The following is a 16,632-nucleotide window of genomic DNA, read 5'->3' on the forward strand; positions in this document are numbered from 1 at the left end:
ACAGAGCTCGGCAACAGGAGGGGTGGCCAGGCCCCCCCCCACAGGATCCCCACCCTTTCTGAAGGGGTGGTCGGTGTGGAGGACTTGGAGTTTGAAGACCCCCTCATTTGGGGCTTAGATCCTGGAGCAGATTCCAGTCCCCGGCCCTGGGAGCCCCCTCGACACCTGCCCACGGTGGCATCTCTCCCCTGGAATGTATTTTGTTTTTCTCTCAGGACGAGTCCTAGGGACAGTCGCAAAGTGGCTCTGCAGCATCATTAGCCGCCCCCTTGTCGGTGGCCCTTCTTGCACCCTCTGGAGGGACCTCACGCCCTCCACCCTCCTCACCCTCTGCCCACGGCTGGTGCAGACATTTGCACAGGTTTGACTGACAGCTTTAAACCCCACGGATGAAACCAAGTGGTGGGATTCCAGGCGTCCATGCTCGAGGCAGCGCAGTGGAGGGTGGCAGCGTCTCCAGTGGCCCTGGGATCACACCAAGTAGGAGCAGATTCAGCTGGAGGCAGGAAAACTTCTCACACCGCCTCCGGCTGAGTACAGGGCTCCCTCTTCCAGTGTGCGCATGCGCGCCTGCTCTCGGGCAGTCGGCCCCCAGCTCCAGCTCCAGCTCCTCGGGCCGGGCCGGACTGGGCTTTCCTCCTGGCCCTGGATGTGACCGGAGCCACGGACACGTCCGGAGACACTTCGGTTGGTGCCACCTGCCATCTGGGGAGCAGCCTGGCTGCTTTCTGGATAGGGGTCACCTCTGGCAGGAAGCCACATCCCGAAAGGTGTCCCGGCCAACTCCCCATGTCACCTCCTCGCGTCCTCCTTCTCCTCCCTCCCAAGGGCTCACATCCTCCTCCCCATTCCTGCTGCCAGGCTCCCACCCTCGGCCTCCCCTGTAGCCACCCCCCCCCCTGCGCTGGCGCGCTCGAAAAGCCACACTGTCACGCAGCCGTGGGGACAGGGCGCGGGGCGAGGTTGGCACTCCGTGGGCGCCACCTCCAAACGCCCATGGGACACCCGGCGCGCCCAGCCCTCCCTCGGCTTCTCTCCTCCTTCCTCCATCTCACAGTTTGATTCTCTCTCTCTCTCTCTCTCTCACACACACACACACACACACACACACACCTGTGGAAACATCACCACAATCAAGGCAGCGAGCCATCCAAGTCCCCTGGTGCCCTTTCAGGACTCTCCCCACCGTCCTTCCCAAGCAATCCCCGTCTGTTTTCTGTCATCACCGGGAATTTGCATTTTCTAGAATTTTGATAAATAGAATCTAATAGATCGAATTCTCTCTTATCTGCTTCCTTCACTCTGCAGAAGTATTCCGAGGTTCACCCATGTTCTTGCAAATAGGAACAGTTCACCCCGCCCCCCCCTTTTTAACCTTCCCTTCCCACCCACCTTGTGAGCACACCCACAGCTCGCTCCTCCATTCGCCTGCTGATGGACAGTCAGGTTGCTTCCCGATTTGGGCTGTTATGAACGAAGCTGCTTGAACACTCCGTGAGTGTCTGTATGGACACTCGTCTTCATTTCTCTTGGGTAAACAATGGAAAACTGGATTGTGTGGTATGTGTATATTTAACGCATATAGTTCTGTTGTTTTTTCTGGTACTGGGGATTGAGCCCTAAGCACTCGACCACTGAGCCACATCCCCACCCCCTTTTTTCAAATATTTATTTTTTAGTTTTCGGTGGACACAACATCTTTATTTTATTTTTATGTGGTGCTGAGGATCGAACCAGGCGCCCCGCGCATGCCAGGCGAGCGAGTTACCGCTTGAGCCACATCCCCAGCCCCCCACCCCTTTTTTTGTATTTTATTTAGATTCAGGGGTCTCGCTGAGTTGCTTAGGGCTTCACTAAGTTGCTGAGGCTGGCTTTGAACTCGTGATCCTCCTGCCTCAGCCTCCGGAGTCGCTGGGATTTCAGGCATGTGCCACATAGAGTTTAACTGTGGAAAAATAACTGTAAACCATTGTAAGTACACAGTTGAGGTTCATATTGTTGTGCAACAGAATGCTAGAACTTCTTCATCTTGCAAAACTGAAACTCCAAAGCCACTGGTCGCCAATTCCTCTGTTCTTCTCCTCCGGCCTCTGGCCACTGACTTTGCTTCTACATGTTTGGCTACTTTAGATATCTCATAGACGTGGAATCAGACAGTGTGACATAAGTGACTGGCTTATGTCACCTGGCACAGCGTCCTCGGGTTGGTCGTGTCGTGGGAGGTGCAGGGTTCCCTTTCACCTTTAAGCTGAGCCCATCATTTGTACCATATTGTCCTTATCCATTGATCTGCTGATGGGCCGCACGTGTTCCCCCTTCCTTATTGTGAATAAAGCCATGATGAACATGAGGGGTATGAATTTCTCTTTAGAATCCTGTTTTTGGTGCCTTTGGATCTATAATCAGAATGTGTGTTTGACTTTTAAGAGGTTGCCAAATTGCTTCCCAAGTCACTGTACCACCTTCTGTTCCCCACCCCCCTGCAGTGGGTGAGAGCTCCAGTTACTCCAAATTTTCACAAGTTAGTATGGTGGGTCACTTAGCTTCAGCCATTCCAGTAGGTGTGCGGAGGTATCACTGGGGTTTGATTTGCAGTTCCCTAATGACTAACCATGTTAAGCATCTTTCATTTGCTTGTTTGCCATCCTTATCTTCTTGGTGAAGTGACTGCTCAGCTGTCTTCCCATACCTCCCTTTTAATAATAATTTGTGTAATAGTTTAAGACTTATAGAAAAATTGTGAAATAGGTTAAGTGAGATTGTGCACACCTGTAATCCCAGCAGCTTGGGAGGCTGAAGCAGGAGGACCTCAAGTTCAAAGCCAGCCTCAGCAGTGAGGCCCTAAGCCACTCAGTGAGACCCTAAGCCACTCATTGAGACCCTGTCTCTAAATAAAATACAAAAAAGGGCTGGAGATGTGGCTCCGTGGTTAAGTACCCCTGGGTTCAATTCCAGGTATGAAAACAAAACCAAAAAAAAAAAATGTGAAATAGTACAGGGAGATTCTGTGCACTCTCCTCCTCCTCCTCCTCCTCCTCCTCTTTTGATTATCATTATTATTTTTGGTACTGGGAATTGAACCCAGAGGTGCTTTACTACAGAGCTTCATCCCCAGCCCTTTTTATTTTTTTATTTTGAGTCAAGGTCTCATTAAGTTGCTCAGGCTGGCCTCTAACTTGTGATCCTCCTGCCTCAGGCTCCTGAGTCGCTGGGATTACAGGCTTGCACCACTGTGTCCGGTTCTATTATTGAAGTCTCACATCATTAAATGTTATAATATGGTATATATGTAATAGGGTACACCATATGTCACATTTGTTCCAATTAACCAATGGATATTGATACATCATTATTAACTAAGGGCCACAGTTTGTTTCTTAGCTTTTCTTAGACTACTTGGGCAGTGTCTGCCTCCCCACCCTAGACTGTAGACTCCAGATCCAGGGAGAATCATGCCTGCGAGTTGAAGTAAGGAGAGAAAGGCCATTGAAAGCACTAGTCCCATTTATGAAGATAACTTGGGGTCCGTTTTTGCAGATGCTGGGTGATGTCGGGGTTCGTCAGGCTGCCTATGACCCAGGCCGTTATTCTTCCCAGATGCTGCCTACCTGGATTCCCCGTCCAGGACAGTGTTGTTCCCCCGCGTGGAAGTGTACTGCCAGATAGAACTCGCCCTTGGCAATGAGTGCCCCGAGCGCAGCCAGCCGAGCCCCCCAACACAGCGGGAGGAACCCTCAGAGCTTGGTCCCCAGGGGGACAACGGGGATGGCCACCTGCCTGTGCCCCAACCCGTGAAGACTCCCCAGTCCACGTGCGAGTGCCCTGTGCAGTCACCTGTTTCTCCACCTGTCCCTACGTCCAAACATCCACCTGCACCACCAAAGACCTCGTCACTGCCACTGTCTCCAAGTGATTTGCCACCTCTGCCACCAACCTCGGGCTCAGCTGGGCACTTATCACCCAGCCCAATACCTGGCCCGCCACTGCCTTTTGTACCACCTGAGCTGTCACCTGTGTCACCTGGGCAGCAGATACAACTATCTGGACTGCCACTCAGCTCACCACCCTCCCAGGCACACACATCACGCAGGCCACCCCTGGGGCCATCAGCTGCGGGGACATCACAACCATGGCCTGGAGGCTCTCCTTTAGCGTCGCCTGCACAACCACCTGTGGAAGAACTGGGCCCAGAACAGCCCCAAGGTAGGGACCCCTCTGGCTGCCCACTGCATTCTCCTGTCTGAGTTCTCAACAAGCTTTAGCCGCTCTGCTTGTTATGAGCTCAGACCACCACAAGGGGGCAGTGCGATCACCATCTCTTTGTTCCTTTGGTGCTGTGATTCTCAAAGTGGTCCCTCCAACCAGTTAGGAAAGCATCGTCTGAGAACTTGTTAGAAGTGACAATTCTCAGGTCCAACCACAGACCTACTAAGTCACAAACGGGGTGGGGTTCGGCTCTCTGTCTTTTTCACCAGCCTGTTGTGATTGTGCCCACTCCCATTTGAACTGCTGCAGGGCTGCTTCAGTGGAATTTAATGGTGAAAGCCCCTGTGCAGTGCTGGGCGGTGATACTCAAGAGTGGTCCACAGATGGCGGCCAGCCTCCGCACTGTTACTAGGTCACTATGAAATGAGTGCAGAGCCCCAACAGTTTGATCAATTTTCTACTAATGCATTTGAATTGTAGTTTACAAGAATACAGCCCATTAAAGATTGCAAATAATTTTTTAAATATTTATTTTTTAGGTGTAGATGGACACAACACAATGCCTTTATTTTTATGTGGTGCTGAGGAACAAACCCGAGTCCCACCCGCGCTAGGCGAGTGCTCTATCGCTGAGCCACAATCTCAGCCCGCAAATAATTTTTTAAAACCAATTGTTCACTACGGAGAGTTTGAGAAAACACCTTATGGGGCTACCAAGATGAACTGTTTTTGATTCATTACCCCCATAAAATCTCTCCAGCCTGAGAGACAACATGTATCCCCACAAGTTGAAAGCATAAGTAACAAAACCCATGTTGGAGGGTATTCATAGAAAATCTGACCACTTCTCTCTGGGAAATAAGGATAAGAGAGACTTCTTGGAGGTGACAGGAGCTAAATGGGCAGGTTTTTGACAATCGTGGTTTATGGGATGGAGAAGAAAGAGCTTTCAGATTCGTATTCAAGAGGCTCAGGTGCAGAGTAAGGAAGTGGAAGGCACACACAGGGTGAAGAGGAGATGCGTGTGACCACCAAGGGTGGCCTGGGTGTGGGCAGGAGGAGAGCAGCCCAGAAGATGGACTTCAGGTGGTCCTCACCATCCCCCAGCCAAACTTCCATAGTTAAAAGCCCAGATCAGCAAGGTTTGCTTCTTTGGGGCTCTACCCCAAGTCAGAAGTGACCCCTTTTCTCTGGAATAGATTAACCTTTATTCTTTTAATCACAATAAGACAAAAACACAAGAACATTAGGAGTCGAAAAATTGAAGGATTTTACATGCTTTCTAATTTCCTGTTAAAGTACAATGCATTTTGGGGAGAGGTACCAGGGATTGAACTCAGGGGCACTTGACCACTGAGCCACATCCTCAGCCCTATTTTGTATTTTATTTATAGACAGGGTCTCACTGAGTTGCTTAGCGCCTTGCCATTGCTGAGACTGGCTTTGAACTCACCATCCTCGTGCCTCCAGAGCTGCTGGGGGTGTGTGCTCCTGCACCTGGCCAGTATAATGCTTTTATTTGCAGCTGGTCACCCCTGAACATAAAGGTGGCTGTCTTCAGAGCCCGAGCAGACCTGGCCCTGAGTTGGCTTTCTTCACTCGTGCTGAGGAGGCACAGACAGGCCAGTGGTTGGTTCTCAGCTAGAAGTGATCCTATTCCCAGGAGGCATCTAGCAATATTTGGAGATATTTTTGGATGTCACCTAGTAGGCAGAGGACAGGGATGCTCTTACACCGAAGAAGTATCTGGCCTCAATGGCAAAAGTACCAAAGCTGAAAATCTGTCACAACCTACAGTGGAGCCTCACAGCAACATCCCCAGCCATCTGTGGGAGTTAGGCAGAGGGGACCCCCTTGGGTTCAGTGCCATCAGTGATTCAGTGATGGCTCGTGTGTTATTTGGGGACAGAATTGCAAATAGCCTTAGGAAAATCTATAAACAATGGGCAAGCTTCACTGCAAATAGATTGGGGACACCTAGGGACATCCCAGAGGACCCTAATAAAGGAACTTCAGATAGGGAAATCTATATTTTATACTACTTATATTTATATCTACCACACAATTATCTTCGGCTAGCCTGCATCCCATCCTCATTGAAAACATTCAAAGAGCTTGCTTAAGAGTGATGGTCATGATTGATATTCTCCATTCTGAGAAGAAAGTGTTACATGAAGCCTGTGATGGGAGTCCCCTCTGAGGGGTTTTTCCTGAAGACTCCCCCTACCTGCTGCTTTCTGGGAGGAGTCATCCCTAATGTCCCATCAAGGGTCAGCCTCAGCCCTTCCACAGCTGCTGCCCTGGGTCTCTACCAAATCTAGTAACGTGATTTGGTCCTAAATATGGGAATTTGAGAACAAGAGAATTTACTGTTTTGGGTTTGTTTGTTTGTTTGTTTTAACACTCTTGCTTACTTACTGTTGTCATTTCAAAAGGACCAAGTGGCAATTGCAGTGGCAGATGCCTGTAATCCCAGTGGTTCAGGAGGCTGAAGCAGGAGGATCACAAGTTCAAAGCCAGCCTCAGCAACTTAGGGAGGAGGCTCTGAGCCACTTTGCAAGACCCTTTCTCAAAATAAAAAAGAATAAAATGGGCCGGGGAAGAGGCTCAGTGGTTACGCACCTGAGTTCAATCCCTGGCATAAAGCAAAACCCCAAGACCCACCAGGGCCCTCTGTCGCTCACGTCTCCTGATTTTGCTTTGCCTGAAGCTCCCCTCGCCTCTGCAAATTCCGAAAGTGCGGTACCTCGCGTCCTCGTCCCCGGGAAGGAAACCACCAGCCGGCCTCGCGGGACGTAAGTGCCTTCCCTGGGAGCGCCTTCTTTCCTCGGGTCAGGGCAAGGGGCCCCGCTAGGCGACGCGCCCCACCCCTTCAGCGGCCCGGGACGCGGCGACCCTGCTCTGGCTTGCGCGGTTCCCGTGTCCCTTTCTGTCCTCCGCCGTGTGGGCACCAGCCTGCTCGCGTGGAGGACGCTGTGTTCCTCGGATCCCTCCTTTGCACACCGGGGACGCCCCTGTGGGTGCAGCGCAAGGACGCGCCCCGTATTTTACTGTCGGTGGAGCCACAGTTCAAAGCGGGGAGCAGCACCCTGCCGGCCTCCGCAGCCCCTGCGCCGTCTGGTTGAGGGGAGCCCTTCTTACAGTGTGCGTGAATTGTCCAGTGTGTTCAGCAGACTGGATTTTTATCTTTACGGCAATTATGAGAGGGTCTGGGGTTCTAGACCCCCATATTTTTTTTAATGTTCCCTGGGGGCTACTTACCTGGGCTCCTGGCTGGCTGGATGGCAATTGGGTTCGCCAGGGGGAAATCAGAGGTGAGTCAAGCACCTTTCTCCCCGATCCCACCCACAACTCCATCCCCCGCTGGGACAGCCCTGACTGGCCAGGTCCAGGGTTGGCAGCTGCAGGTCCGGAGAGCAGGGCCTGAGCAGCCTCATTGGATCCAACTTACTAAGCCAAAGCCGACTCTGCCCGCCACATTATGCTCGATTTTAACTCTACAACTTTTTGACAGAGTTTGTATAAATGTAGTAATTTTGAGCTTACGAATAGATTTTGCATTGCGTTCACATCACTTAAACGTCTGCATTTCCATCTAACAGTGAACACAAGTCTGAGTCTCAGTGCCTAGTTGGCATGATGTTAGGTAAATATTCATCAATACCCATCAGTGTTTGCTGGGCATCTCTGGTGCTCGGCCACCCCGTGGGTCCTCCTCCTGAGCTACAGCAGGACCCTAGAATGATGGACGTGGCACTAACAAACCACCTATTTCCTGTCTTTGCCCAGGGAGAGCCCGGCTGAGGATGCAAACTGGGTGAATAAGGTATTCAAGAAGAACAAACCAAAACCAAGCAGCACCCGAAAAGGCTTTCCGAGGCAACCGCGGGCCAAAAAACCAGGCAGTAAAGTGCAGTGAGCGTCTTATGTTTTTTTAAATCCCTGGGGACCAGCTCTGGAGACTGCCTCAGGAACATTCTAGAAGCATGGGGGCAGGGAGACTGGGCTTTGGAGACAAGAAATCCCTCTGCCTCAGCCTCACTCAGTGGCCACAGTCAGGACGCTTGGCTTCTCTGAGCCTTCATTTCCTGATCTGCCAAATGGGGGTGATACCTACCAGCTCATAAGATCAGGAGAGTTGAATGCAATCAACTATGTGAATCGCTTCTCAAAACAACATCCTTCCTGATGGTCCCTGTCCCGAGTGGGGGTCCCCAGGGAGGCATGAGGATTTCAGCTTGATGAGGGTCCTTCTTACCCTCATAGCCCAAAGCCCATAGCCCATAGCAGAGTCTGGGTAAATATGGACTTAGTGGGTAGGGGGTGCAGGTGGTGGGAAGGGGATTCTCAGAGCTGCTCGGGAAGTGGGGCACACCCTCATGTCCCTTTCTGGATTGCAGCGTGGGCAGGGAGCAGACAGGACTCTAGGCAGCTGGAGGTTCCTGGGGTTATGGAATCGGTGCCTGGGATTGTTCTCGCTCTGTTCCTTTGTCTCCAGCCTCAAGATTTCCCTGACCTTTGAGGGTTCATCTCTCTGTCTCTGGGAGCTCAAGGTCAAGTTCATTCATGAGAATTTAGGCAGGTCCATCATGGGTGTAGGGCACCCCTGGAGCTAGGAGGACCAGCCAGGCCGAGACTCAGGTTCCTTGATTCCAGGGCCAGTTCTCTTCCCACCGCAGCTGGGCAGGGGGACTGTGCGATCGGCCGGAGCTCCCTTGGTAGATGAACCTGCAGATGGAGGTGCCTTCTAAGGAAGCAGGCAGTCTGCTGCGGTCTCACAGACTGCTCTGGGCCAGGTGCCTGCAGCCTCCTTCACAGATGAGGATGAGCTGCCCAGAGGCGAGTTCCTCTTTGGTGATCTTAATTATAGGCACCTTCGCTGCTCTGAACTTCAAAGGCCTGGGTTAGGGCAGAAAAGAGAAGCTCCAGAGAAGCCAGGGAAGGAGAATGGGGAGGAATCTGAGAGGAGATATCTGCTCATTTCCTCCCAGGCTGCAATCACAAGCGGCACAGTCTCATACATGGGCTTGTTCTGAATAAACTCCTGGTCCCTGCCAGCAACAGGAGAGAGGCCAGAATAAACATTATAGGGCAGATGCCCCACACAGTCATCAGTGTGGTTGTTTAATCAGACGTGCAAATCCATGCTCTGATGCAGATTGTATTCAGCAGTTGTTGCTGCGTAACAAACAACACCATTTCAGTGGATTAAAATGACAAACATTTTTTTTTTTCTTCCTTGGGTCTATCCGTTGACTTGGGTTGCTCTGCCTAGGCTGCAGGTCCACACTGATTCTGTTCCATGTCTCCTTCAGCCCAGGACCGCAGTCAGTCCAGGCATGCTCTTCTCCTAGAGCAGGTGGAGATGGGGATCAGCCTGGCTTTCCTCTGCAGCCTTGTCTCTCCTCCAAAATGTTCAGTAGTCTTCTGACTCTGGATTATAGAACTGGCCCCCCATTAAGAGACAGCCTGCAGGCTGCAAATGGAAAAGGAGGACACCTGTCCTGCCCCCAAATCCTCCTACTTATACCATGTCAGACTCCCCAGATTTACTACATGAGAGAGCATGTTCTTGGGGTTTTTGTGGAATTTCCCCCATTCAAATGTGAATGTAATAATAATAATAATGATAATAATAATAATAAGTAAAATGTACACAGTACTTATGTTCCAGACACTGTGGCACAGACATTAAATAACATGCCCAAAGCCATGCAGCTGGTATGTGGCAGAGCCAGGATCCCATCCAAGTCATCTGTGCCCAGTGTCTTGATGTACAGGGTGGTAGGAACACCGGCCCGGGAGTCAGAATCACAGGGTTTGGCCCTCATTAGGCTGGTCACTTTACTCAATGGGAATCTCAGTTTCTCCCTGTGAACATCTACTTCATCCCTCAGTTATTTGGGACTTAAATGAGAAGCCAAATGTACAAGCATCCTGTGTCGTTCTGGCTACCGAAGCCGCGTCAAGTCCCGTGATTAGTGCCCAGGCCTGTGTGGGACATTTGGGGAGACTGAGGCAGCTTGAAAACCTCGGGTGCCAAGAGAAAGGAGCAGAGAGAGGGTCTCTGACCACGAGGAGGACACCAGAGACAAGCCACCCACTCAGACTCTGGGTGGGGGACTCTATTTTAGCACAGCTTAAGCGTCACTCGAGAAAGACATTATCCCTATTTTTTTAATACCTTCACTCTTTATAGGATGAGAAATTTTATTACTTTTTCTGGTTTTAAAAACAACATGCTCTCATTACAAATTTAGAAAAGCATAAATAGAAAGTAAAAAATCTCCAGAAACCCCACCACCCAGATGTTAATATTTTGGTGGAGAAAACTTCCATATTTTAAGCATATGCAGACAGACATGTACTTTTTATTTTTATGAAAATGGCATCATATGCTACATAATGTTTTATAGCCTGTTTTTGGACTAAATGGTATATCGCTGCTTCTTTCCATGTCAAATATAGATTTATCAAGTCTGTAGTGGATCTGTGGTATTCCATTGGTGTGAGTGTATCATTGTCTGTTTCATCGATCCCCTACAGATGGACATTTAGGTTGTTTCTATTTTGTGGCTCTTATGGACATTGCTGTGATAAATGTCCCCCTGAACACATTCTTGGACACACATACCCAACTGTCCCTTTGGTGTGTACCTTTCTAGAACTGGAATTGCTAGGTCAAAAGGTCTATATTTGGGGTAGGTTGACCAAATGACCAAAGGTTGACCAAAGGTTGACCAAATTGTCCTTGAGGGGATTATAATGACTTACACTCCCATCAGCAAATGAACTAGAGAGTAGATCTTCCTACATGCAAGCTCACCAATGCTAGGCATCCCAGGTCCACTGTCCCTTACCTACAATTCTGAAATGGAAGTTACTCTGAAAAAACAATCACCTGTGGTCATTCTTGATAGCAAAATCTTCACTGTTGCCAGAGGTCAAATTATCTGTGGCCTTTTTTCCACGTGGTATGAATTTTCATAACTTGCCTGTAGAAATGATAATGTGACTCATTGTGGGGTGCTCCCACACCCTATGGGGGAGTTACAAAACACTTGACCAAAGCACTATTTTTCTTTCTCTAAAGTTTGGAGCTTGGTTCCCAAGCCATCTGCCCACGAGGGCTTTAGATAAGAGAAGTGCACCTGTCTCAATCTTCATTTATTTATTTGTTTATTTTTTAATTTTTGTGATACTAGGGATTGAACTCAGAGGCACTCGACCACTGAGCCACATCCAGCCCTATTTTATATTTTATTTAGAGACAGGGTCTTGCTAAGTTGCTTAGTGCCTCACTGTTGCTGAGGCTGGCTTTGAACCTGCAATCCTCCTGTCTCAGCCTCCCAAGCAGCTGGGATTATAGGCTTCCGCCACTGCACCCAGTTTGTCCCAATCTTAATTTTTATTTCAAACTGACTGGTGAAAACTAACACGCTTAAATTTTCCCCAAATTAGCTGATCAGTCATCTCCAAGTGACTTAGTTAGGCAATCTGTTCTCTCCCTGCTGATTTAAACAGCACCTATATTTTGTGCTGACTTGTCGTTAGTGTCTGGGCCTGTCCCGTTGGCCTGGCTGCCTGTTCCTGTGTCACCAGCACGTGTCACACCCACTGAGCTTCTCAAGTGCTTTCATGTCTGATGGGCCAGGCGCTGGCTTCCTGTTGGTGAGGATTTTTAAGAACGTGTTGAACGGTTATCAAGTGCCAGCACTCTGTTTCACATTCAATTATCTTAACCCTGTGGGGTGGGCGGGCTCAGAGGGGTGAAGGCATCCAGGAAATCACACAGCAGAGCTTCACGTGAGTAAAATATTGCAGGGCATCTCTTCATCCTGGACTAGGTCCAGCGGCACCTGCAGTACCAATCCTACGCTGAACTTGACACGTGGTCCATATCCAACAGCATGTGCTGAAGCCACAAGTCCACTTTAGCCTGTCTACTACAGGATACCGTGTAGTTTTCTTTCATAGCGCTCTCGGGCTTGTTGGCTTGTATTTACTCCAAACAACTTCCAGTTAATCCCTATTCTTTGGTGGACATAGAGGCTATGATGGCCTGTGCTCAGTTCATTGGAGGGAGATTGGCCTCTGTTAGAGGTCAGAGGTCCTGTGGATGACGGATCTCCGGGTCAGCCACGGCACCTGGGAGACCTTGGGTCCAGCCCAGACCTACTGGGCTAAGAACCTGGGGCTGCCCGGCAGTCTGCATGTCACCTGGTGAGTCTGAGCTCGATGGAGTTTGAGAATCGCTGGCTTAGGACGGGAGGGGACACAGAGGAGAGGCAGCCAGCTCATCCTGTCAGCTGGAGGGTCTCAGGGAAGGCTTCCTGGAGGAGGAGGAGGAGGAGGAGGAGGAGGAGGAGGAGGAGGAGGAGGAGCAGAGATCAGCCAGTCTGGGGATGGAGGACACGGGGGCCATTCCAGGCACACAGGGTGGCCCGAGCCAGTAACCCACAGTCCGTAAGCAGCTACTCCCAGCGCGAGGTTGGAGGCAGGGAGAAGCCTGGAGGTGAACTTGGAACCAGGGCAGGGGTAAGCCAGGCTGGCTCAGGCGCCTGCTAATGGGCTGGGCTTCCCGTGTGGTTCTGGGGAGTCACTGCAGGGCTCACCCAGCAGAACCACAGACTTGAAAAGTATCCAAGAATATGCAAGTCTACGCCCGGGCATATCTCTGAGATGGTCTCTGCAGGAGTCTTTTTGCCGTTGCCCAGAAAGGGCGAGTGACTTGCCCAGGGTCACACAGTACTTGGGTCTTGGAATTTGGGTCTTCTATTTATTTCCCATTTGTATCTTGTTTCTTCTCACATGTGTTCCCCCAGGTCTGCACCCTGCTCCCTGGAATTCCCTCTGCTCTCCACATCCGACATAGTTTGGGTCATCTACAGGCCTCATCCCAGCCGGATCCAGGAACACAGCCGCCCTGAGATGTGGAATCCCTCTGGGTGTTCCCCAAGGCCAGACCCTACCTGTCCTCTCCCAGGTTGCTCTACTGACCCCTGATCCTGTCAATCCAACTTCATTTCTGCCCCCACCTTCCCCTTCCTGGTCATAGTCAAGGACAACAGTAGTCTATACAGCACCTCGGAAACTAAAGAAATGACACCCCTTTCTGGAGAACCTGTCAGCAGATGGAATGTTGCTATATTGAATTTTGTTAAAACAAGATCTTGACTGTCAACTGCTAGAAAACTGTACCAATACCAAGGACATTTCTATGCCTATGAATTGCCTACCTTCTTGATACGGCACCATACCCTTGCACAGTGTACGACCCGCACAACCGTATTCAGCTATCTGGAGACCATTCCACCCCCACCTCTTCCTGAAACACCAAGTACCACTCGAACTTTTATAAACTGAATAATGTTTCAGACACCCTTTTATCACCTCCCAGGAGAGCCGCAGAGGACCCTTGAATAATAAAGTGAAGCTTCCCACGGACTTAACATAAATCCACATTTCCAGTTTCCTTCCACGAGGTTGGCCATCACGGGGCCTGGCCACTAGTCAGGGCTGCCCCAGGGGAATGAATCAGGAAGCCATGTCCTTGGTGGAACTCAGGCTAGGGAAGCCCACCCTTGGTGGTGGAGGGGGTTGCCCAGAAGTAATGGATCCCCTCCTTTCCCTAGGAAGCCGTGAACCCGGAGAGGAAACGGGAGCTGGAGTGGGAGGGGACCTGAGGAGCCCAGACCCGCCTCCCTGCTGCTCTCAGTGTTTGATTAACAAATCCTGGAATGCAAAACCCAGGGGCCAACCGTCCACGGGCCAGGAGCCCAGGGAGGGAGGGTGCGGATGTGAACTGAGATGGGGCCTGTGGGGGGGGGAGCCCGGGTCCCTGGGACTGTGTGTCCTCTGCCTCCTTGGCTGCTCCTGTGGCCCAGACAAGGGAGCAGCTGGGGGTCTGTGTGGCGGAGAAGAGGAGGGGCCCCCAGAGTGGCTCTCCTGGCCACCAGCCTTTCGCCCAGGCTGGCCTCTGTGTTCTCAGCAGTTGAGAGGCAGGTGATGCCCAGGAAGGGGGGTTCTGTCTTCTGGGGAACACTTATTCCTTGGTACATAGGAGAATTGAACTTACTGATGATTATTGTCTTCGTTCTGTATTTAGAGCCTAGACGCTTTCAATATCAGTTAAAGGATCAATAAATCCCCTTGCAGATTTGCCTTTGCTTTGATTTATTTCCCTGATTTCAAGATAATTAAGAGAATTATTCTCCCATCAATTTCAATGTTGCCAGACAAAATACAGAGCATGGTGTGAAATTCGAATTTCAGATTAACACCAAATCGGTATTTTTTAGAAGTCTGTCCCTACCATGGCCATCGTGTGTTTATCTGGGACTCAGAATTACCTGTGCACCCTGAACTTTTATTTGCTAAAGCCGGTGACTCTCATTGGTTCCTTTCTCCTTTTTATCTTTTTTTTTTTTTTTTTGAATCAACACTGGGTGTGGTGGCGCACACCTGTAATCTCAGCAGCTTGGGAGGCTGAAGCAGGAGGATCCCGAGTTCAGAGCCAGACTCAGCAAGGGTGAGGCACTGAGCAACTCAGGGAGACCCTGTCTCTAAATAAAATACAAAACAGGGCTGGGGATGTGACTCAGTGGTTGAGTTCCCCTGAGTTCAATCCCTGATGCCCCCCCAAAATAAATTAAACAACACTCGTGGATCATGTGTGAAGCCCCCTGTGCTGTGCCTGGACATCAGGGGTCTTGCTAGTGTCAAGGCCGAGGCCAGGTGCGGTCTTGTCTTCCAAGGCTGCTGAGTGACACCCTGCCCAGCCTGACCCCGCTGCCCCTTGCCCAGCCCGTTGTCCAGGACTCACCATGGAGCACCGCCTCCCCGGGCATCTTCTCAGACACAAGTGTCCTGAGGTCACTCGTCCACCTTCTGAAGGACTCTCAAGGCAGCAGCATGTCCCATGCACTGGGTGCTCTCATAAAAGTGGCCATGGTGTACGGCGAGGGAGGCCGTCCTTATACATCACCTCCACAGAGTCCACCCCCCTGTATTCCTACTGTCACAAAATCCCATAACCAGTGGGTCCATGAGCATCCCGAGGACAGGGGCCACACCTTTTTGCATCTGGTATTCCAGAGAGTCAGCATGGCGCCCGGTGCCTCAAAAGTGCTGAGTAACTGTGGGCTGAATTTATGATCTATCTAATGGATCAGATGGTGGAGGGCACCAAGACAGGTCGTGGGTGGCTGTGTGACCTTGAACCAGTCACTCGCCCACTCTGAGCCTTGGTTTCCTCCTCTGTGAGGTGAGGATTTCAAAGCTGTCTTCTCCTGATCTCCTTAGAGTGTAGTTGAGCCTTCAAGGGTTTGAAGAGAAGTAGATCCTGTGTCGTCCGTCACAGAGGGAAAAGGAGATTGTATGGCTTTCTATGGAGACCATGTTTTCTAGACAAAAATTTTGGTGCTAAGTGACAGAATTTGGGCACCAGAGTGCAGGACGGATGAGAGATCATGTAGACTCGAGACCAACCTGGATCTTCCCAGACGCACAATGAGCTGCCACCGTGGGAGCCACAGAATGGCAGAATGTCAGCTCCAGAGGGCACATGTCCTGCCCCTAAGGTCACCAGTCTGTGGCTGCTGGACCAAATCCCGGGTCTCCCGACACCCCAGCCCAGGACCCTTTATTTTTCTGCCTCAGTGAGTTGTCACCCCAAGGACGGGACACCTGGAGAGGGTGCAGAGAGAAGCCTGGGTGCAGGGGGCAAGTCCCCCGTCCCCACCCAACCGTCAAGGACGCAGTAGGAGGGCATCTGCCTGGCCTCCATTGGAATAATCCAGATCACACTTCTGTGAAAACTTCTTTATTTAATCAAATAATATAGTACAAAAACGAGGCTCAGATGCCAGCATCGGAGACTCACACCAACCACTCGACAGCCCAAAGACATGGCTCCTGATGAGAAGCTAGATACAGAGGTTCCTGACCTCGATTCCAACTGGCTCTGCACACTGCACCGCGGGGTTCCTGAACGCTGCATAAATAATCCATAAATAGCCCACCCCACCCCCACACTCCTCAGAAACAACATAAAAACTAAAAACCTTCCGGACAGAATACACCTGGCTGAACTTCCGGAAACTTTGTCTTAGGTTTGAGGCCAGTCCCCTCCAAGTGTCCAGAGCCCCCCTACACTGGGCTTCCTCCCTCCCCCACCCCCCTCAGGCTGGGCCACAGGCCCAACAGGGCTATTTGATCCACCAAGTTTGCTGTCCAGGTTTTAGTGTCCTCTCCCCATGGCCACGTGTTCCAGGCAATGTCCAAGGGAGTCATATGGTCTCTGTTTGCAGCCCTGTCAGGCCTGCAGGGAGATATGGATGTGAAGCAAATGATCCATGGGACTCAAGCTTTGGATCTGTTCAGTTGTATGGGATGAGGAGCCTCTAGCACCCCACACTTCATCAT

General features: G+C 50.8%; 1 protein-coding gene across 1 annotated transcript in view; it reads left to right on the top strand.

Moving 5' to 3' along the window:
* Positions 1-14,433, top strand: part of Pnpla1 (patatin like phospholipase domain containing 1) — a 40,430-nt gene extending 25,997 nt beyond the window's left edge. The window contains exons 6-9 of the mRNA XM_015487633.2: positions 3,598-4,203; positions 6,917-7,001; positions 7,996-8,121; positions 13,032-14,433. Coding sequence (XP_015343119.2) covers positions 3,598-4,203; positions 6,917-7,001; positions 7,996-8,121; positions 13,032-13,212 — 998 coding nt within the window. The 3' untranslated portion in view covers positions 13,213-14,433. The remainder of the gene's footprint in view (positions 1-3,597; positions 4,204-6,916; positions 7,002-7,995; positions 8,122-13,031) is intronic.
* The last annotated feature ends 2,199 nt before the right edge of the window (positions 14,434-16,632 follow it).

This window comes from Marmota marmota, unplaced genomic scaffold (genome assembly GCF_001458135.2).
Source record: "Marmota marmota marmota unplaced genomic scaffold, marMar, whole genome shotgun sequence".
NCBI lineage: Eukaryota > Metazoa > Chordata > Mammalia > Rodentia > Sciuridae > Marmota > Marmota marmota.